General features: G+C 41.9%; 2 protein-coding genes across 18 annotated transcripts in view; one reads left to right on the plus strand and one right to left on the minus strand.

Annotated features, from left to right (window-relative positions):
• caska (calcium/calmodulin-dependent serine protein kinase a) overlaps positions 1-21,481 on the plus strand; it is a 95,039-nt gene that overhangs the window by 60,017 nt on the left and 13,541 nt on the right. For 7 of the 17 annotated variants that reach the window (XM_074695694.1, XM_074695693.1, XM_074695697.1 and 4 more), the window contains exons 6-18: positions 5,952-6,054; positions 6,280-6,455; positions 6,584-6,706; positions 7,969-8,052; positions 8,233-8,332; positions 8,725-8,742; positions 8,958-9,079; positions 14,483-14,560; positions 17,337-17,384; positions 18,373-18,453; positions 20,838-21,026; positions 21,116-21,194; positions 21,335-21,420. In XM_074695694.1, coding sequence (XP_074551795.1) covers positions 5,952-6,054; positions 6,280-6,455; positions 6,584-6,706; positions 7,969-8,052; positions 8,233-8,332; positions 8,725-8,742; positions 8,958-9,079; positions 14,483-14,560; positions 17,337-17,384; positions 18,373-18,453; positions 20,838-21,026; positions 21,116-21,194; positions 21,335-21,420 — 1,287 coding nt within the window. The remainder of the gene's footprint in view (positions 1-5,951; positions 6,055-6,279; positions 6,456-6,583; positions 6,707-7,968; positions 8,053-8,232; positions 8,333-8,724; positions 8,743-8,957; positions 9,080-14,482; positions 14,561-17,336; positions 17,385-18,372; positions 18,454-20,837; positions 21,027-21,115; positions 21,195-21,334; positions 21,421-21,481) is intronic. The other 10 variants (XM_074695698.1, XM_074695705.1, XM_074695708.1 and 7 more) reach the window with 3 other exon arrangements.
• On the minus strand, positions 1,097-3,790 carry gpr34b (G protein-coupled receptor 34b). Its single transcript, XM_074695154.1, has 3 exons — positions 3,459-3,790; positions 2,642-3,218; positions 1,097-2,266 (listed from the first exon to the last, which is right to left on the minus strand). Exons 2-3 carry the CDS (start codon positions 3,193-3,195, stop codon positions 1,729-1,731), a joined length of 1,092 nt encoding a protein of 363 aa, XP_074551255.1. The 5' UTR covers positions 3,196-3,218; positions 3,459-3,790; the 3' UTR covers positions 1,097-1,728.

The following is a 21,481-nucleotide window of genomic DNA, read 5'->3' on the forward strand; positions in this document are numbered from 1 at the left end:
AGCAGATTTAAGACATACAGAACAAGTGAGAGACTTCAGAAATAATTTTCAACAAACTTCTTTCCTAAGTTGCAGCTAGAGTCTACATTCTCGCTCATCTTTAGGTGTTTGTGCACATCTGCATGTCCCTGCACACTCTGCTTGTTTTGCCTCTGGGGGGCGCTGCTGTTCCAGCTCTCATTCAGAATCAGAGTGAGAGTCCAGTTCTGAAAGAGACAGTATTCAGACACTTTGCCACAGCAAAAAGCTGAAACTACACTGAGAAATATTGTGCTGAGAGAAGAAGTAGAAAAAAAATGTTTTGCAGTTTTATTTTCAGTCATTATTTTTCTAATCCCCCTGTGTTCCTGTTGGAGTAGGATTTTATTGCTGGGGGTTGTCTGCTCATTTTTAACATTCATGAACTTTTTTCCTTCAATCTGAATAAATTTGGTTGTTTATTCTTCTTTATATGCTGATAATTGCTCCGTTTGTAAACTTTTGAGTAATATTACTCGAATTTATGAGTCAGAGCCCAAGGCGACTCTTTTATGATGCACATAAAAATTATCAGATAAACAACCAAAACAGATTTAAACAAAAGAAATGTGAGGGCTGCACAATACTAACTAGATATGGTACTGCAATATACGTTTCTTTTTAGTTAATAAACTGGGATATAAGTACAAAATCTGTTGCCAAATTGATGCAATTTTGTTTAACTCCATTTCTGAATTTCAATCCAGAAAACATGTTCACGGCAACTGTCACCAATGTTTGGATCAATAAGTAGACTCCAGTGTTTCTAGCTCCATCTTTTAGGGTCAGATTGGTAAGTCTGGCTCTCCAACAGAAGGGTACCATATGGGTCAGTAATTTGGGGACTTGTCCCGGCTGTAGTTGAAGGAAATGCCACAAAATACGTGCCTTACCAAGACGAGCCAAACTGAACCACATTGTGAAAACAAGGCTTTATTCTGAGCTGAAGTCTTCACTCTGACCCTAACTCTGTGTTTCATGAAACAGATCAGTTACATCATGTCCCTGAAGAGTTGTTTCCTGCTTAAAAGAGGAAGCACCTCACAGTTAGATAGGGGAAAATAGATTTTTGTTAGCAAAGATGACAAAATGTGTTGACACACTGAGTCAACAGATATTCACACATTTATTCATGGACATTTGAAGATATCTCTCTTTCACGCTACTTTTAAATGACAGATGTTTTTACGTCCTGCTGGGGAAGAGATTGAATTAACTCTTGTATTCTTTCACTCTGTTGGTCTGTTGTCGCCATTAGACATGGAGGAAAGGTGAAGGAGAATTTCACTCAGAATTAGGACAGCTGTTATAACTTAGGAAACTGTTGTCATATCAATTTTAAAGTTGAAAGCAAAAGATTACTGAAATGATGACTGGCAAATTGATTGTTTTGAACTTAAGGGTGAAATGGGCAACATGTCTGCAAAAAAAAGAAAAAAAAAACTTCCAAAACACTCAGGGTTTGCTTTTTAAACATTGTTACAATAGTTTTTTTATTGATTGAAATTATTTTTAATTTCAAACTATTTCTAACCAATCCAGATAGAAACATGTCAGGACCATATCCGTTAAAGTCAACTCTTGCAGACAAATTAAGCATGATGACACCTCCTCCTACTCTCCATGGTGCCTTGTTTGGTGTGTTAGTAATGGAGGTTCATTGTCTCACAATAATTTTCATCCCCGTTTGGCTGCACAACTCCATCTCCTTCAAAGTATTCCTGAGAAAGCAATTTTGGACTGTCTCCTTTCCGTCTTTTTGCTGTCCAACTCGGCCGTAGAGCTACTCCCGCTGACCACAGGAGCATCTCGCACTCGAAACATGTTGCTCATCAAGCGCAGAACCTCCTTCCTCACTGAGGAGGACAACAGGAAGTACATGACAGGATCCAGACAGCTGTTCAGAGCAGAAAACAGAAGAGCCACCTCGTTGGCTTTATCTGCCACGCCTTTCCAGAAACAGGAAGTGTCTGTAATCTGCGTTGTGATGTAGAACACCCGGACCATGTGATAGGGAACGAAGCAGATGGTGAAAAGGAAGAGGATGAAGAAGGACTTCTTGGCTGAGCGGGTGTAGTGGTGAGCATTCGGGAGGTCTGGTTTCTCCTGTGAGGTCTTCAGGAGTTTGAGTGCGATTTTTCCGTATGAAACAACCAGAGAGACGAAGACGAGCCAGAAGACAACCACAAGGAAGATGTTGATGTAGGCTTTCCACTTTGCTTTATGGAGCGTCTTGTAGTGGAAACACCTGGGAATGAAACACATCCTGTTAGAGCAAACTAAACCAAAGATAATGCTTTAAACATACAGAAACAAGACAGAGTTTAATTAAGAGTGATAAGAATCTATCTGCAATGTGGCCATGTGGGAACTGGTAAATCAATAACCAGTACATATGTATTTATCATGTGTACAGGGATGTGAATAACCAGGTTTCTCTGTGTGTATTTAAACACCATCTAAGCCAAAAATCCTCTGAAAATATCTTCAGTGACTGGCATGGTAATTTTTTTTAGGTATTTCTGAATGGGAGCATATAGGATAAGAACTTAAGTAGTCCAAGGATACTGCCCTGAGGAATCCCCTTTTCACTACAAGTTTCTGAAACACAGACAGCACCTACCTGTCCTGCTGGGAGTGGTTCTTTGACAACAGGATTGTCAGACACAAAGCAGAGGCCAGGATCCAGACCATTGCACAGATAACAGAGCTCCACCTAGTGGACCTCAGCCTGTGCTGCACCCCTGCTCCACGGTGGATTTTCAGGTACCGATCCACGCTGATCAGCCCCAGCAGAGTGACGCTGATGTACATGTTCATGTAGAACAGGGTTCCCACCCCTCTGCACAAGGTCGGGCCAAGGTTCCACACGTTTCCCCGGCTGTGGTACAAAATCCTGAACGGCAGACAAACCACCAAAAGCAAGTCTGCAAACGCGACATTAATGAGAAACACCCGCACTGAGTTTTTCTTGGAGTGAACGCAGAAGAAAACCCACAGAGCCACAAGGTTTCCAATGAGTCCCAGGACAAAGATTATAGAGTAGAGCACCGCCAGCGGGGTTTGAAGAGCATCATAATCCACACACGTCTGTTGGGTCACCGTTAAATTCACAGAAAAAAGAGAAGTGTTCAGAGTCTGGACGGTGGCAGGTGTGGTTGAGTTATTTCTGGTCATGGTGGTGTGTGAGATCCACAGCCCTGCGTACAGTGACAAAGGAGAAACACTTCAGATGGACTGCGGTGTCTGAGAGAAGCTGATCTAAACAGGCTCAAACTGTTTGGTTTTTTTTGTTGGTTTTTTTTGTTGTTTTTTTTATCGAAAGATCAGAAAAAGAATTTGCTCTTCTGGCTTCATCCAGCTCATATCTTTTGACAGTCCAAAAAAAACATCCAAATCTCCACATCCACATCTGTTAGTTTCTTAAAGAAGTATCTCACCTGAGTTCCTGCTGTTCTTTACTCCCCTCCTCCTGTGTATTCCCTTGAGTTTAAAATGTAGGAAAAACTCTCCAAACTTTGCCACATCTTCTTGTCCAACTTTCAGCTGCTCTGCCCCTCTGCTATAAAAATAATCCTGCGTTGAAGTCTGCTTCTAACTTTTGCTTCCTCTGTGAGAGGAGCGTGCCCTCCCCTGCTGCGGCTCTGAAGCAGAGAAACGCTGAAGTGAGATTGTGGTGATGTAGCAGAGAGAGAACTTTAAGCTGTGGTCAGCCCTCCTCTTTCCATTCTGCTGAGCTCAGAGACGAGGCAGGGCTTAGACCCTCTGATTACACACAGGAGGGAGAGTGGAGGGATTCACGGGGTGTTCAGAGCTTGGATGTACACAATAAGTTTCCACACAGGGCTCTGATTATAACCTGGAAGTATCTGCTGAGTGAAGGCAACTGTAAAGGCTCCCAAAATACAACCCTCAGAAAAAAACTTTAACTGCCTCCCCTGAGACTCGAGCTGCTGCAGACTCTTCATGCTGCAGGCAGAGAATCATGGGAGTCATATTGATTCTTTAAAGAAATCTTTGGCTTACATTATAAGAGAGAAATATCACAGCTGTACATGGTGTTAAAATAGACAACAGACTGGGCCCTGAGAAGGGACAGAACATCCTGGAGTCGCTCCAGGAGATTGCTTCAACTTTTGGAACGAACAGCTGGAAAGTGAGATAGTGCAGAACATTTCAATGACCTCTATAGACAAGGACCTGACAGAAACACTTAAAACAGAATCATGGAAATCCACCAAACCCAATCAGAGCTGTTGTAATTTAACCCCTGAGAACAGTGGAGCTGCTGGTTGAGACTGAATACCACTCATAAAATCAGTTATTGTGACAGTCAAACCTTTTCAAACATTATCTCCAGATGTGTTATGCTTAAGTGTTACAGTGTTATCCCTTTCCCTATTTAGAATAGAATAGAATAGAATAGAATAGAATAGAATAGAATAGAATAGAATAGAATAGAATAGAAAAGAATAGAAAATACTTTATTTTTTCCCGAGAAGAAATTCAGTTGGAGTCACAGCAGCAATCAAGTAAACAAAAGTAAGAAAGTGTAGAGAAAGTGAAAAAAGGTCCATAAGGAAATAGATGAAGGCAGCTTATCCACCATTCTCCAGTCAGCCAGCCTCCACCTCTGGTATTCCCTCTGTTGTTGGGTTAGCACAGCCAGCTCGCCCATCTTATTGATAGAGAGATAGATCTTACGTTCCCAATAACAAATGGATGGAAGGACGGGTAGATGTCATCACTTCTGAGCTCACACCTCAGCACCAGCGCATTATCCTCGCCTCCTTCTCCTCACCTTGTGGGAAACCATCAGGCCTTGCACCAGTTAGCATTGACATGCTACATGCTGCTAACAGCTGAGTTTACATGTAAACAATGCAGCCATGGTTACATGTAACTGGCTGCTAACAGTTTGGTGTCCATGACGAACAAATGAGCCATACAAAGTAATGATCCACTCCAAATGGAAAAATTACAAAAAAGAGATGAAAAATTACAAGAAACAGACAAGGAAGAGAGAGCTGCTGCAACAAGCAGCCACAACCAAAAGGGCGGCGCCTAGCAACAATGTTGATTAAACTTTGCGGGTGATGTGTGATGTATGTTGATTGTGGTCGACTGTATAAAACCTGAAATGTAGCTGAAATGTTCATGACCTATTTGGGAAACCCCAGCGCTGTTTCTGAGAGGCCTTATCAAACTTTTATGAATGTAAAAGATAAGGACTGACATTTTGGAAATGGTCAATAAACTGTAACAGAGCTGGAGGGGAATCTAGTCTTCTGAGAGGGACAGCTTGAAGAAAGGTTCAGGTAGACCTGTGAGGAGAAATAGCTCAAAACCAACACGTTTCACACTGTCAGCAAACTGTCTCTTAAATTGACACTGCTAAAAGCAGAAAGCCTGTGGTGATTATTTGTCTTTTTGCAGTCACGTAAAATGTAGTATACATTTACAGGTGTCAGTACTTGTGCGAAATTTCTATTTATCACGAAAGTGAGCATGAAAAGAGCCCTGAAGGTTTTGAAAGACATCGAGAGGATGTTGAAATATCAATGTATTGCTGGGTCAAAAGGAAGATGTTATTTAGTATGACAGAAGGGACAAGACATTTTGTAATTTCCTGTTTCTAAAAAAGTTTAATTTGCAGTTTTATTCACTTCACCTTAAAAAGTTGCTCCATTTCTCCATAAATGTTCAAACTGCATCTAAATCAGATTGTTATTTCGCTTCAGACACAGATTCTCATACTCCCCTGTGATCCTCCCACACTGATGTGTTTTTGTGTGTGTGGTCGTGCTGGGTGTTGGTTTGGGGGTTTGGGTGTGCCAGGCACATGTGATGCTCGTTATTTATAGGCGGGTGTCGCTTTTTAATTAACAGAAAACCAGCATTAAAATGACATGTCTGTCTCTTCTCATTCTCAGCCTCACTGTGTGCTGCTGGCGTCCAAAGAGAACTCTGCTCCCGTGAAGCTGGGGGGGTTCGGAGTCGCCATCCAGCTTGGAGAGTCGGGACTAGTGGCAGGAGGTAGAATGAACACAAACATACACAAGAACATACTCTCTTTTTTCTCTTAAGTGGAAAATCATTTATACTTGGCTGTTTTCTCAGTCAGTGTGTTTTATCTGCAATAGAGGACTTTCAGGTCGCTGAAATCAGGAATAGAAAGGTTTAACCATGTTTTGAAGTCTTTGAACACTTCCCTTTTCCAGTGAAGAGATGGAATAAAAGCATCTGTCTCCGTACCTGTAGGTCGAGTGGGGACCCCCCACTTCATGGCCCCTGAGGTGGTGAAGAGGGAGCCATATGGTAAACCTGTGGACGTGTGGGGCTGCGGGGTCATCCTCTTCATCCTCCTCTCAGGGTGTCTGCCTTTCTACGGTACCAAGGATCGTCTTTTTGAAGCCATCTGCAAAGGAAAGTACAAGGTGAGGTGGTAGATGCATATTTGTAGAGTGAAGTCCCGGCAGCTTTCAGACCAGGTCCCTGTGGGTGTAAAAAAATCTGAGTTTCAGATCTTGGCAAGAGTTCCTCCAATGTGTGCGTCTATGTTCAGATGAATCCTCGTCAGTGGAGCCAAATCTCAGAGAGCGCCAAGGACCTGGTGAGACGCATGTTAATGCTGGACCCTGCTGAGAGGATCACCGTGTACGAGGCCCTGAACCACCCCTGGCTCAAGGTAACTCAGAGCAATCAGAAATACCCCCAGGCTTTCATTTCTGCTGTAAAGTTAACATGGAGCTCTGTGAGGATTGACTCTCTCTTTGAGACATCCTCAAGTGGACACTGAAGGAACTGCAATCTGTGTTATGGTCTTGTCACAGCCTTGGATCCCACCACAAGTGACACAGAACAAATTAAATGTTTGCATGTGATTTTTTAATGTAAAACTACATTTAAAGTGTCGACTTTGGTAAAACTTTATACGAATTGGCTGAATAGTAAAACCACACAGCGATGATCAGCCTGCAGTGCCGAATCTTCTCACACAGGAAACACTGACAGCGAGTGGCAGCACAGAGGTGTTACTGATGTCAGCAGAAACTTTTATTGTGTCATCTCCAGCTGACAGTGATGGAGCGATGCTTAAACATGAACATTTGACGATTCAACCGAGAGATGTGTGACACATCATTCATCACACTCAACAGAGCTCACAATGCAGCTTTAAACTCTTGGTTCAGAATCTGACGTGTGTTTTCCTTTAAGTGGACATTGAGCACAGTTCGAACAGCTTCAGTAAGCTCTTTCTGAGTCTTTATTTTAACCTGAACACAAGAGATGGTAAGAATCCCGAGCATCACACAGGAAATTAACACATTGACCACATTCCTCTTAAACAAAGCTTCTCAGCACCACAATTCAAACCTGCTAACCTTCATCACAGCGTTCCCTTACATCCAGAAATGTGTGTTACAGATATCTGCATGTTTCTTCTTCACCACATGACAGAACTTCCTCACCAGCTTCCTGAAACAAAGCAACAACACAGTCAGCTGTCCAAGGGGGCATTAGATAACAGTTTCCTTAAAGATGGGAAAGTTCGAGTTATTTGCACAAGCGTAAAGTTGTCTTTGACATCTCTGAAGATGCCTTTCAACCAAAAGGAATCTGTTAACTGTGATTCTTCTTAACACTCTGTCCTTGCAAACACGTCTGCAAAATTGTTTGTACATATCTGACAGAATCTCACAAGGTTTGTAGATGCTTGTAGGCGTGCATCACAAACTCTGCAACCCCAAAATGGGCTCCAATTTCTTATCTCAACTTTGAACTTTTTATGGCCTTAGAAAAGAAACTGAGAATAACTTGAGTAAATAAAATCCCAATTTCTGTCTCATCAGGGCCCCATTTCCGTAATCTTTATGTGTAAAAGATCCACAGACTGTCCCTATAAGGCTTTTGGGGATATGAAATTTGCTTTTCTGTTTGATTTCTCAGGAGAGGGACCGCTACGCCTACAAGATCCACCTCCCTGAGACTGTGGAGCAGCTGAGAAAGTTCAACTCCAGGAGGAAGCTCAAGGTATATACACACACACATACACACACACACACACACACACACACACACACACACACACACACACACACACACATACACACACACACACACACACACATACAAACTCACTTTCCTGTGCAGCATCAGATAAAAGAAAACGTCATTTTTCTGTTGAATTAACATCCAAACATTGTGCTCTAGGGTGCCGTTCTAGCAGCAGTCTCGAGTCACAAGTTTAACTCGTTCTATGGCGACCCTCCAGAGGAGATCCACGACTTCTCCGAGGACCCCACCTCCTCAGGTACACACACACACACACACACACACTCACACACACAGACACTCACACATGCCCTACTTTCACAAGCAACACACTTCCTCCCTCTGGTTTCTTCTCTTCTTGTTTGTTTTGAAATTCTGTTTTTTTTTCAAACCACAAACCAATAGCACACTGTCTCTGTCCACAGTCTGTTAGTTTTACATTAGACAGGGTAAGACTCATGAAAAAAGTGTGATTTGTTTTGTATGAATAGATATGAGCATAAAGAAGTGTTTTTAAACATGCAATAGTTTTCTTTTAAATCATATATTATATATTAATTTGATGAGAGTGCTTTCTTCTGTTTTCATTTGCATCTTAAAGTCTTTGCTCATTTGCAAACTCTCTTTCTGTTAATGCCTCCCGCCTGCTAGGACTTCTAGCAGCAGAACGTAGGTATCCTCTGCTCTCTGTGTTGGTGATGCATGTTTGAATCTGTTTGTTTCTCAGTGACTTTGTGTAATTATTGTTTTTTAAAGAAGATCAATTTGGGACAGAGAGGATAAAAGTTTCAGTGCGCGCTCTCTGCAGAGAATCGCAACCAGGAGGTGGCTGATGGATTTGTGTATGTGCATGTGTGTTTGTGTGTGTGTGTGTGTTCATACAGGTGCTGTGTCTCAGGTGTTGGACAGTTTAGAGGAGATCCACGCTCTCACAGACTGCAGTGAGAAGGATCTGGATTTCCTCCACAGTGTTTTCCAGGACCAGCATCTACACACACTGCTGGATGTGAGTTAATAACACACACAAATATAAATAGATGCTGTAATCCTCGTTGCAGGGTTTACTGGTTCAACTCTAGTTTTCTGCATGTCATCCTCCACTCTCTACTCCCCAGATTTCCTGTTTCCTTCCAGCTGACATTTTAAAATAGAAGCCTAAATATCCCAAAACAGTTTAGAATACAAATATATGTCTCCTGTGGCATAATTTTTGGATAATATCAAGGATTTGTTTGTTAAAAGTTACATATAGCTCAAAAGAGAGTCTGCAAACAGTAGCAACATTTGTTTGGAATCCTAAGCATCATAACCATCTCTGTCATCAGCATGTCAGAGAATAATGCCAACAAATGTTTTACAGAAGATCTTACTCTTTAAGTGTATAAAAAAGGCTTCAGATTGTGGTTTTTATCTTATCTTTAGGTGTGCACTTCATGTTCTGCAAAAAACTTGAAGAAACACAACCTCATCTAGCTCCCAGGAAAATAATTTTACAACCATTTAACCAAAAAAAAAATCTGCATATTTTGGATTTCTATTTTGTGCTCTGCATAAAAAAAATCATCTTTGACTGAGGATCTTCAGATTTAGTGAGGCAGGAGTCACAAATAGCTCTCAAGATGCTGATGATGATGATGCTCATCACTCTGCAGGCGATGGAAAAAGGTCAAGTTGTTTTCAGATGTGTTATTAAGCTCCTCGCCTAATTCATTTGCATCTGCACCGCTGAGCTGCCTGTCTGTCTGTCTGTATGTCTGCATGTCTGTGTGTCTGTGTGTTTGCAGACCACCATATTGGGTCACAGAATCTGAGCAGGCAGAGAGGCAGAAAGTTTTTCCAGACAAGTTTGTTTGGAGCATCATTTAATCTTCATGTTATTGAAAGAGTCTCTGTTTTCTGTCTCTGAGCGTGTAACGGCAGATCTGACGGCAGGATGTGGAAAATAAAAAGAGCATTAAGCAATACCCGAGTTGTTTGAAAGAGAGGATCCATCAGAATTACTGCTTGTTAAATTACCTCATGCTCATTTTATTCTACCTGTACTGGGTATTGAGAGGAAAACAGATGCAGGCAGGTGTAGACGGTGGTTGTTGTTGAAGACTCTACGGGGTGTGTGCTCGACCAGGTGACCCCAGACTTCAGATTTGAAGCTTTTTCCAATCTTTTGTTCCTTCATCAGTGATCCTTCATCTCCTCTACCTCTCTGATTTTACATTGAAGAGTCTGGAGCTTCTTTTGTTTAAACTCTTGTAATGAGATCATGTCTGTGAAGCTGCAGTTACCTGACATGAGGATGTTTGAATTTCAAACTGAAGCTCTTAAGCAAAGTACTTAAACAGTCCTGTGTCATAAACTGAATCTGTGACACGAAGCTTTGATCAAGTTGATGCAGAGTCTAAACATCAGGCTCAGAGCTGGAACAGGGACAGGTCTGCAGGTTTGGCTGTGGTTTGTCTCACGATGGTGTCCTTCTCTGCAGAGACACTGGTGGGACACAGGTCAGGAGTTGCATAATTGCCAACTCAACTGTTGAGCTCTGCAAGCATGGTGTAAGACTGCTTCTTCATTTCTGAAGCATCATTTCACCTCAGAGTTGATCGATTGTGGCAGATGTTCACAGAGACAAACTCACTTTAGTTTCTCTCTTCAAAAAATTTCAAAAAGTAGAAAAGTCTTTAGAGACTGAAAAAAAAACATCAGAGGGCGCACCAGAGACCTAAAAACAACTTATTTTAAGAAAAAAGTGTGTGTGTGCGTGTGTGTGTGCGTGTGCGTGTGCGTGTGTGTGTGTGTGTGTGTGTGTGTGTGTGTGTGTGTGTGTGTGTGTGTGTGTGTGTGTGTGTGTGTGTGTGTGTGTGTGTGTGTTTGGAGGGGGCTCGGGGTCTGGGAGCAACAATGACTGCTGTTGTCGGCCTCAGTGCTGCTCACATCCAGCTCAGACCTCCATCTCTCTGCAAGAAATCCCGTCGACAGAGAGCGGATGGAGCCTCATGCGTCTGGTTACTCTTGTCTTATTTTCTCATCTCTTTGACAAACCACTTCCTCCTCTGGGTGAGTGCATGTGTGCGTGCTTGTGTGTGTGTGTGTGTTCTCTGATGTCTTTGCAAGAAGAATATTTTGTCAAAAGAAACCTCCAGCTGACTTGAAGTCTTCCCCTGGTGGTTGTTTCTGGCGTTTGACGTGTGTAATGAGCTGCATTTGTGTTACTGTTTATCCTCCAAGCTTGTTTCCGGAGCTCCTCGGGCGGCAGCGAGAGAGGCAGAAAAATAAGTTACCCTGAAGGAGGAGACGTCTGCATTTACTCGTCACTAATCGGAAAATTAGGAGATCAAACAGCCTCTTGTGTTGGAAACAGAGTCAGCTTGTTGTAGCTGCCGGCTGCAGAGGTGCGATGCAAACATGTTTCTATCCATCAGGTTATAAAACATCTGCATACCTGACATGATGCTTCTTCTTTCTGCATCAGGGGAATAATTTCTGCTTGATTGTCCTGCAGATCCTTTGCACAGGTGTGTTTTTGTAACAAAAGCCTTCAGGGATCAGATCCTTTTTGTTTTACTCTGCACAAAGACGAAAAAAGATGCTGACAGCTCGTCTCTCTGAAGGAGCAGTGAATCTGTGTGTGTGTGTGTGTGTGTGTCTGCAGACAGCGTGTGGGATGACACGTTCTGATTCAGCCCTCAGGCTCTGCTTTGTTTCTGTATTCATATAAGGCTCCCCTGAAGTATGTGTGTGTTTATGCACATGACACATACACTTGAGATGTGTGTTTTCTGTGTCATCATTCCCAGGACTCCTGGGCTTTTATTCTGGTGGTTTTCTCTGTGGGGGGTGGGGGTGAGGGTGGGGGGGATGTATCATCATCATCCTCCTACAAAATCACATTTTCCTTCATATTTTCTCCCACAATGCTTTTTTATCTTCTGCTCCTCCGTCTGTGTGCTGGCAGTCCTCCTCCGTCCAGTTTTCAGGTCAGAGCGGCGTCATCGTCTCTGTCTGGATGCTTATGGAGAATCACACAAACAGATCACTCTACAGAAACAGAACACTCGTGTTTTACTGCACTGGTTGATGTTTTTAAGGAGCTTTTCCGTGTTAAAAAAAATTACAAAAACCACTCAGTTTCCTTTTTTACTCGTCAAAACAATCAGTGGGCTCCATAAAAACCACATCACAGACACAGGGGACTCAAAAGTGTTTCAGCAGCTGCACAGAATTTGCTTATAATGATTTGCAAATTTGGAGCAAAAATAAAAAATCTGCTCGATTAGAGGAGCCAAAGTCTTAATTCAAAGAAACATTCCGTGATGAAAAATCTTAATTAAAGCAGGACGTCTGCAGCGTGAACAGATGCTTTAATAAAAAGCTGCAGGAGGATCCCTCTGGATGAGACAAACTGGGCTCTTAGACTGATTTTAGGACTTTCAGCCTTAACAAGAAGTTTACAAGTCTGTTTTGACAATTGTGTTGCAGTAGTATTAAAAATGCAGAGGGAGAAATCCCAGCAGCAACAAAAACAGGCTCATTACCTTGTTGCCCTGCGGCGTGTTTTATATCCTGAAAGTGGTTCTGCTCTTTGCTTGTAATTCACTTGTTTACTGTCTGTTAGGAAGAGGTTTTATCATATTTACCATCGTATTTATGAGTGCAGTTCAGTTACAGCGGACAGACTCTACTTATATTATCATCATCGTGCACTGATCAGCATAATGTGAGGCAGACAACAAAACAGGAGATACAGGGCTGTACATACATACACAGCACTGTAAGATGAGGTAGCTCAAAAACAGCCCAGTTTAAAGACTGACTTATGTCTTAAAGATCTGATTTAAGGAAGGGGAAACAAGGAGCACCTACTTCAAAGTCAGATGAATACTGAATGAGTAAGATGCACAAGTAGTTGCTGAAACTGAAAACACAAACACAAAAGTTTTGTTTTTAAATCATTCTTGAGATGGACTTGCAGTCAGATTTGTGCTTGAAACCAAGAAATGTCGAATTTCCTTTGTCCGTCAACATCTGAGCATCTGGTTTGTACTTTCTATCTCCACTCATCAAGCTTTTGTCTCATGCTTTCAAGGATTCAAGGTTTTTTATTTGCCATTTGTGGATATACAGGCAGTCCAGACACATTGGAAATCTTGTGCGGGGCTCTCTCAGAGTCAGAGACAAAAGATATAAAGATACTTATAAAAGATTTAAATATGGAATATAAAACATTTAAAAATAGAGAATATAAACACTTTAAATAAAGAATATGAAACAATTTAAATAAAGAATATAAAATAAAAACACTAGAGTACCAAAAAAAAAAACCCACTGTAAACAGAGTAGAAAGAGGATATAGAGAGTATTGCACTTATGGGAGGGATATGTACTTCACAACAGACTATTGCACACATAAACAAGTTTTCACTGACAGGGTATTGCACTTTTTCAGTGGATATAATAATAATAATACTATTCAAAGTGACATATTGCACATGCTTCAGTTTATTTCTCCTTTTACTGACTTGTATTGTTCCTTTCAGATTCAGATAACTGAAAACCTTTCAGCTCAGACAAAAACTCAAAGATCAGGGACTCATCTTTTTAGACTTTCTCCTGTTGATTCATCTTTAATGTGAGCCTTTTCTTTAAAGCACTCCTTTGAAGTTAATTTGAGGGTTTTAAAATGTTCTTCTGCACTAATCAGACTTTTGCCTCATTTCTCCTCTCGTCTGTCCATCAGCGCTGTTGTTGTTGTTGTTATGAAAGTGAAGAACAGAAGAAGTGTTCAGAGCCTCAGTGTGTCATTGAACAGTCTGGTACAGAGGCTGCGTGTGTGTCTGTGTCTGTCTCTGAATACATCACACACACACACACAGACACACACACAGACTCAGCCTGTCCTCTGCAGCAGCTCATGTGAAAATACAGCAGAGGAGTTTCTCATGGTCTCATCTTTAAACCTTTAAAATGAGAAAACTTGGATAAAAGAAATGAACCCAGCCTGAGCTGTGGTTTGATCTCACAGCTGCTGTGTCTGTGTCTCAGGGCCAGTTTGTCTCCTGAACGTTCTGAAATCCTCCCACACGTGTCTCTGACTCGGCCTCACAGATGCTGCAGTCAGCTCGGTTTCTTAGTCAGCTGTGATTTTATAAACAAGCTCTGTGTGTCGTCCTTCGATCACTCTGAAGGGAAAAACTCTTTCTTTTTGTGAAGAGGGCGAGAAAGGAGTGGTTTTAATGCACTCAAACGACAGAAAGGAGAGATCTGAGGATGTGTACTAAAACTCAGACGTAGTGAACTAGAAGATTAAGGTTTGAAGTGACTGAAATGACCCTTAACACAAACCACTTCATCCATAAGCTGCTACAGTTAGTGGAGCTCGAAACTCCTCCAAATGATGGTTTTCTTTCCTTTTCAGCTCTACGATAAGATCAACACCAAGTCATCCCCGTCGATCAGAAACCCTCCTAGTGATGCCGTGCAGAGAGCCAAAGAGGTGAAAACACACACACACACAAACACATCCTTTTTCCTCCACACTAACACAAATCTATGTTTGTCTTTTAATCACTGTGAAGGTAACAGACTCTCTGACTTCTGCTTTATGTCTTCAAACTGTCTAAACCTGCTGCTTTAATCCTCCCTGAAGCTTTGCTCACCTGTTAGGGGGGACGGCACAACCACAGGTCCAACCTGCATAATCCAAACTCACCATCCCCACTGTGTGTGTGTGATGTTAGGATTGACAAGAGAAGCTCTAAAACCTCCCGACTGACTTGTGTTTTATCTCCGCACACTTGTCACATCTTGCTCTTTCTGGGACGTGATTATCCTCAGATCGCTCTGATCTTCACGCTCGTGTGTGAAATGTGCTTTTAGTGCAAGTTTAACAACCCGAGGGAGCGTCAGAGAAATGTGATAAGAAATTCTTTCAGTGTGTAATCTGAACAGAGTCTCTGGTGGAGTCGCTTTTGTCAGTTTGTGAAATATTGACAAACTGGAGAGTGTTAAAGTTTAGCTTTCTGATCTGCAAATGGCTCGGCAGGAATACAGCATCAGAGCTGAGGCAAAGGTGAGGATAGCAATTTAACATTGGTTCATATTTCTGCAGAACTTTGTTTTATTGACTACACCGGGTTAAAAAGAAACATCTCTTCTGTGACTTAACATGGTACCTCAATTTAATGTAGGTAAAAGAAGACAAAGCAGAAATTTATGATGTTTGCAACTGGAAATGAGTATTTCAATACGTAAAGTCCTTTTTTTGCTTAGAAGTGTTTGAAGTGTGGAACTGGAGCATCTTAAAGTCGTCCACACAAAGAATCACAAAGACTATCTGCCTCATCTTTTCTTTTGTTTACAGCTAAACTGGAATTATATTGACCCAAAACTGAGAGAGAAATTGAATTATTAATTATTGATGTTCAGTTATTGAGTCCTCTGTTTGCTTCATTTCAGACTCCAGTGATCTCAAAGTTTGTTTGCTCTGTGTGTGTGTTTATAAACATCTCTGACCTTCATCTGCAGACACACACACACATGCAAACACACAAAGGGGTATCATCAGGGTGTTAGTTTATGTGTTTACTTCTGGATGCAGGCTGGAGCAGAAACTGTGAGCGTGCTCTGGAGCAGGGTTTGTCTGTGTGTGTGCGTATGTGTGTGTGTGCTTTGTTTAAGGACTAATTAAAATGAACAGAGAGGGTGTGTGTGTGTGTGTGTGTGTGTGTGTGTGTGTGTGTGTGTGTGTGTGTGTGTGTGTGTGTGTGTGTGTGAGTGTGTGTGAGTGAGTGAGTGAGTGTGTTCAGACAGAGGGAGCCTGTAACTGTGTTTTATGAGGCACTGGTTTGCAGGCAGCTGCTTAATGAACAAACTGAGTCGGCTGCAGAGTCTGGATCATATTTTCCATCTTTAACTGTTTTGGGCATTTGTGCAGATTTAAGAGAAGGAAACTTCTTAAAGTGTCATAACTGGAGGCTGTTATATCATCTGGATGATTTGCATTGGTTTTATGGATGTCTGTAGAGAGGACAAAAAAAATAAAAGCAGCTCTGATGTAGGAAGAATCTTAAATCAAAGAATTAAAAAGTTGAGAATCTGAAAGTGTCATTTTCTGTTTTTAACATCATCTGACTCTAGTGTTTACAATAAAGGATTATTTAATCGTTCCAGATGTGGTGTTTTTCTACAAATGAAAGGTTTCAAAGCTGTATTAGACAAACTCACCATCCAGTCTTGGTTGTGCCTCCAGTCTTGTCCTTCTCCTCTTCTTCTTGCTCTGTTGCTGCTGATTCTCACTGACTGGCGCTTAAAAGCTCTGAACCAATCGCAGAGCAGCTTCTTGTGCATTTCTGGTCTCACTAATAGTCAGCGCAGTGCTTCAAACCTCCACAGAGCTTCTTTCTGTCAGCACTAACTCTCTTTCTATAACCTTCAGCTGACACCTGAAGTTGTCCTGGCTGGAGAAACTAATTACATCAATTAAACTCAGTCATGGGCCAATCAGATTAACAATAAGAGGAGGGGGCGGGGCTGCATCCCACACTGATATGTTTCCATTCAAAATCAGGAAGGAGAAGGAGCACTGGAAATACAGAAAATGTTGAAGAGAGAAGTCAGGAGAGTTTTGTTTTTATACTGTAAGGAGCCACATGTTGGGAGTGACCAATCACAGGAGGGTAGAGCATCACTGACAAGAACCAATCAGAGGCTGACTCTTATGTTCAAATATTTTCTGCATGCTTAGATTTGAGCCCAAAAAATCTGCAAAGACAGTTCAGTTATTCAGTAATTAATTTTAAAATTTATATCTCAATATTTCAAGAATTAATGATTCAGTTTTGGTAGCTGTGAGAAGGAGAAATAGAGCATAAATTCTTTAATTCCAGCTCTTTTGATTCAATGGTATTCTGAATTCTTTCAGTCTCAAAGACACACAACAGAAAATATTTAGTGTGGATATTATAGGATATATAACAGGAAGTATTAGTGTATTTTACACCCTAGTTTATTTTTTTAAAGACTTTTAAAGAATTTAAATAATTTTTAATATGACAGAGAAGTAAAGTAAGAATTAAATGCAGGTAAATTAAGTCCTGAATTCAATGCTGAGGGTTTTAATTTTTCTTTTTGTGATTTTTCAAAGAAAAAAATCAGGTTTTAAGAATGAAAATGTCTCAGTGTGGATGCAGCCTCACTCTCGCTCCTAACGTCTTCTTTGACATTTAATCATTTGACCGTCTAACTTTGTTCCTGTGTCTTCCTCCATAAAGAGATCCTTCAGAGGCGAAGCAAGTGGAGCTTTGAAACATCTGGACTATGTAAGAGATCGACACACACACCGGACACGCTTACTGTACTAACAGCTACAGAGGAAGGAAGAGACAAAAGAGGAGAAACAAAAGGAGAAAAATTTTTATCTGGAGTAAAAACCTCCTCAGAGTCAAATTAATGAAACTAGAAACAACACAGTTGTAATGCTCAGACACTCTGTTTTTATATTAAAGCCTCAGAGAGCTGAAATCATAAATCAAGCTCGAAGTAAAAACTTGTTTTATGTTATTAAAGAGCAGCAGGTTTTCATTCAGCACATCTTCTGCCTCAGTTTTGATAATTTCAAGAATCAAACTGAGTGAATTACCTCGTCCTCAATGAGCTGTGAAGAGCTGCTTTGTTTTATCAGGATGAGTAATAACTGAAGTGTGAACAGGGAGATTAATCACTCTTACTCTGTGTGTGACTCATCTATCTGTGTGTTTGACCTCTGTTTAGGTCAAAAACTCCTTCACCTGAAGCCGGGTTAATGCAACAGAGTCATTTAGCGACAAATAACTCCAAGATCACTCAGGAATCAGAGAGATTCAAGCGCTAAAATCAGGATTTCCTGCTGCGGTGCAGAGTTCTGGAAGCCAGAGTGTTAACAGAGCAGGGAGAAAATTAACACACACACACATACTTTCAAATCACAGCAACACACAGGCACACACTCAGAGGCCTCACCTCTACAATGCCACATTCACCGTTCAGGCGATACATAACTGGAGCTGACATCAAACCCTGTCAGGGCTGCAGGAGGGGGGACACAGGGGGACCAGCTTCTTGAAGTCAGCCTCACATTGGTTGTGGCGTTTGGGAGGCGGGGTGTTACAAGGTTTTTGGGTCACACACTCTCTGTCCTGAGGTGCAGCAGGTACAGCAGCGAGCAGTTTCAGCCTAAAGAAGAAGAAGAAGAAGAAGAAGAAGCCTTGTCTCTTTAAAATCAAACTGATGAAGGTGTTTTCATTCCTTTCTCTCCCTCCTCATCCTCAGGTGCTGGAAGAAATCTCCTGCTACCCCGAGAACCACGAAGCAAAGGAACTCAGACGGATACTGACACAACCGCACTTCATGGTGAGTCCGAAACACAGGGCAGACTTTCGTATACGAGCTTTAAGTGATTTCCTCACGATTATTCAAGGTGAAAGCATCAAAATGTGACGTGTTCATAAATCAGGTGACCTCTGCGCTTTTTAATTCAACTTTTAATCACAAATATCGGAACTTTCTGCACTTTGCATAATGAAAACAGACGATAACTTTCAGATTCACACCACTGAAGCAAGACAGAGTAAACTTACTGTTGCTGTTAACTTAATTTTAGCTTACTGTAACTTAATGTTTACAGAGAAACTGAGACTCACCAGAAACTGATAAACAGCTCCTCTTCAGGGTAAAGATCTGCAGACCTCATCTGTGTTTTAGACACTTATTTTTCTAAACGCATTCTTTTACAAATGCTAAAAAGTGAGACACTCATGACAGAGGCTTTACAATCTACTGCGTGGCATCTGTTAAAGCTAACAAAGAGAAATATTCAGGTTGCAAACTTTTAAATCCATGCATAGGTCATGAAGCTGCAGTTTCTGTGTGTGATGAAAGGGTTAATCCAGCCCAGAGAAAGTCACTCCCAGGCTGTCAGCAGCTGCCCTGTTAATCCCATTGCATTAAGGCGTCTCTGATCAGAGAGCTGCTCCATATCAGACGGACAGAGGAGGGGGAGTCAGAGGAGGAGGAGAAGGATGAAGGGTGTAAACAGAGAAAAAGGGGAATGTTATCAACAGTAAAGGAGGAGGAGAGAGGGAGTGTTATTGATGAGAATAAAAGGAAGCAGAGGGAGCAGCAGGAGGGGAGGGAGGTGCTCATGGAGGTCAGTAAGGCACGTCAGATCAGATGTGGTGTGGTGGGTCAGAGGCCTGGAGGAGGGGGCCCAGGGGGGAAGGTGACCTGGTCTACATTCCAGCAGGTTCAGAAAGGAGTCAGAGCAGAGAGATGGGCACATTTTGATTTTGATGTTGATTTAAGTTTAAAGGTTTCTTCTTTATGCCTTGTTTTCTTTTCTGAAAGCGTCAGAGCCTCTGGGAGCTCATGTTTGGGTTTTCTGTTGCGGCCTGCAGCTTGCACTGAAAAATGAAATTTAATGAAGTGTATTTGTCTCATTTGTGGTAAAATATTTAAAAGACTAAATATGAGCCACATTCACCTGAAAATGTGTTTCAAGATATTACAAGACAGGTATTTCACCTGAAATGATTGTAAAGATTAAGAAATGAACTTGTTTAGTTTTTTGGTGAGTAAATGTTTCTTAACCAGTTGGCAGATTTTTTTAAGTGTTATTTTTGTTCTTTTAATATCTTGAAATAAAACATTTTTTGTTTTTGTTCAGAATAAGACTTCAACACGTATCCAGACTTCAGTTTTTGCAGTGTGGTCAGAAATGAGGTAGATCAGCACAAAAACTCCCCTCCATGAGCTTATCTTTGTTTACATTTTTACCTTTTTGTAGCAAACGCTCGGGGTGTACAGGTGCATGTAAAATGTATGCATGCATGGAAAAAAGGGTTTGAAATAATGTTAAAAATGTTTGCAGAATGTTAAGATTTATTTCTGCAGGGCATCAAAACTTTCTGTTGAATTTTTCTCTCTTTGTGTAGACCTTGTCAGCTCTCAGATGAGATTAAGTGTCGTCTTTTATAAAAAGTCAGACGGTTAGGGAGCTCAGGTGTCCACTTTATTTGCAGCGATCAAAACTTTTGGGTTAATCGCTGAATTATCAGTCACCTCTGTTTTATTATCACTCTCTTATTAAAAGATCTCATCCTTGATCTGTTGTTTTCTCCTTTGCCGTCTCACACTCACAGTCACACACCCTCAGAGCCGCAGGGATCAGTTAACCCTTCACCCTGCACTCATTAGTACACACTCACACACACACACAACCTTCACTTTATGTGTGTCCTGAAACATCAAACTTCATTCTGTGTTTGATTCCGTTTGACATGGGAGCTGGAGACGCTGCCATCGCCTTCATGTCTCTGCCGCTCTGATGTGCTCTCCCCTCTTCCTGGAGTGTGTGTTTATCTGTGTGTGCGTGTGATAGAGAGAGTGAGGAAATCACTGACAAGAGTACCTCTTTGTGGAGCTTTGATTGCTGTCTTCTTCAGCAAGTTCAGACCGGTTTGTTAAAGTGTCACTCAGGGGCGTCTGCGGCTGTCAGAGGAGTGGAGTCAAACACTCTGAGGGTGTGTGAGGAGGCAGAAAATCCACCTGTGGAATAGAGAGGGATACATGACAGGTGTTCAGGTCTGACAGGAGAATAAAGTCACATCCAGGGGATCCAGATTCTGTTTTATGAAACAGCAAGTTGGAAAAATCTGCTCCACTGTGCGTCAGTCTCCTCTGAACCTACAGAAAACACTCATCATCATTATCACCGCCTGCATCTGTGTGTTCCTCAGGCCTTGCTGCAGGCCCATGACGTGGTCGCCCACGAGGTTTACAGCGATGAGGCTCTGAGGGTGACCCCCCCACCCACCTCGCCCTACCTGAACGGAGACTCTCCTGAGAGCGCCAACGGAGACATGGATCTGGAGAACGTCACCAGAGTCCGCCTGGTGCAGTTTCAGAAGAACACAGACGAGCCCATGGTATGCTCTCATATTTACTGTCACAGACACACACACACACGCACACACACCCAGACCCCATATGTGAACCCACTGAGTGTGCTCCACAGGGCATCACGTTGAAGATGAATGAACTGAACCACTGCATCGTAGCGAGAATAATGCACGGAGGAATGATCCACAGACAAGGTAACTTTTACTCATGTCTGCAGCTGACTTTAAGGCTGTTTGATCAAATGCTCTTCTTTGACTTCACACAGCTGATTTTGAGGCTGACTGAAACTCAGTGAGGCTTTGTAAGTTTTCATGTTCTCCCCGTTTCCTCTTAGGGACGCTGCACGTCGGAGATGAGATCAGAGAGATCAACAGCATCAGTGTGGCCAACCAGACGGTGGAGCAGCTGCAGAAGATGCTGGTCAGTGAGATTTCTGCAAAGCATCACATGCTGAAGTGACATGACAACAGACCCTGCTAAA

This window comes from Halichoeres trimaculatus, unplaced genomic scaffold (assembly GCF_033239565.1).
Source record: "Halichoeres trimaculatus isolate MK-OKI-2021-1 unplaced genomic scaffold, fHalTri1.1 fHalTri1_scaffold_19, whole genome shotgun sequence".
Taxonomy (NCBI): domain Eukaryota; kingdom Metazoa; phylum Chordata; class Actinopteri; order Labriformes; family Labridae; genus Halichoeres; species Halichoeres trimaculatus.

Coding starts and splice junctions, on each gene's coding strand:
- gpr34b (XM_074695154.1), bottom strand. CDS start 3,195: ATGACCAGAAATAACTCAACCACACCTGCCACCGTCCAGACTCTGAAC. Junction 2,267..2,641: donor AACCACTCCCAGCAGGACAG/GTAGGTGCTGTC, acceptor TTTCATTCCCAG/GTGTTTCCACTACAAGACGC.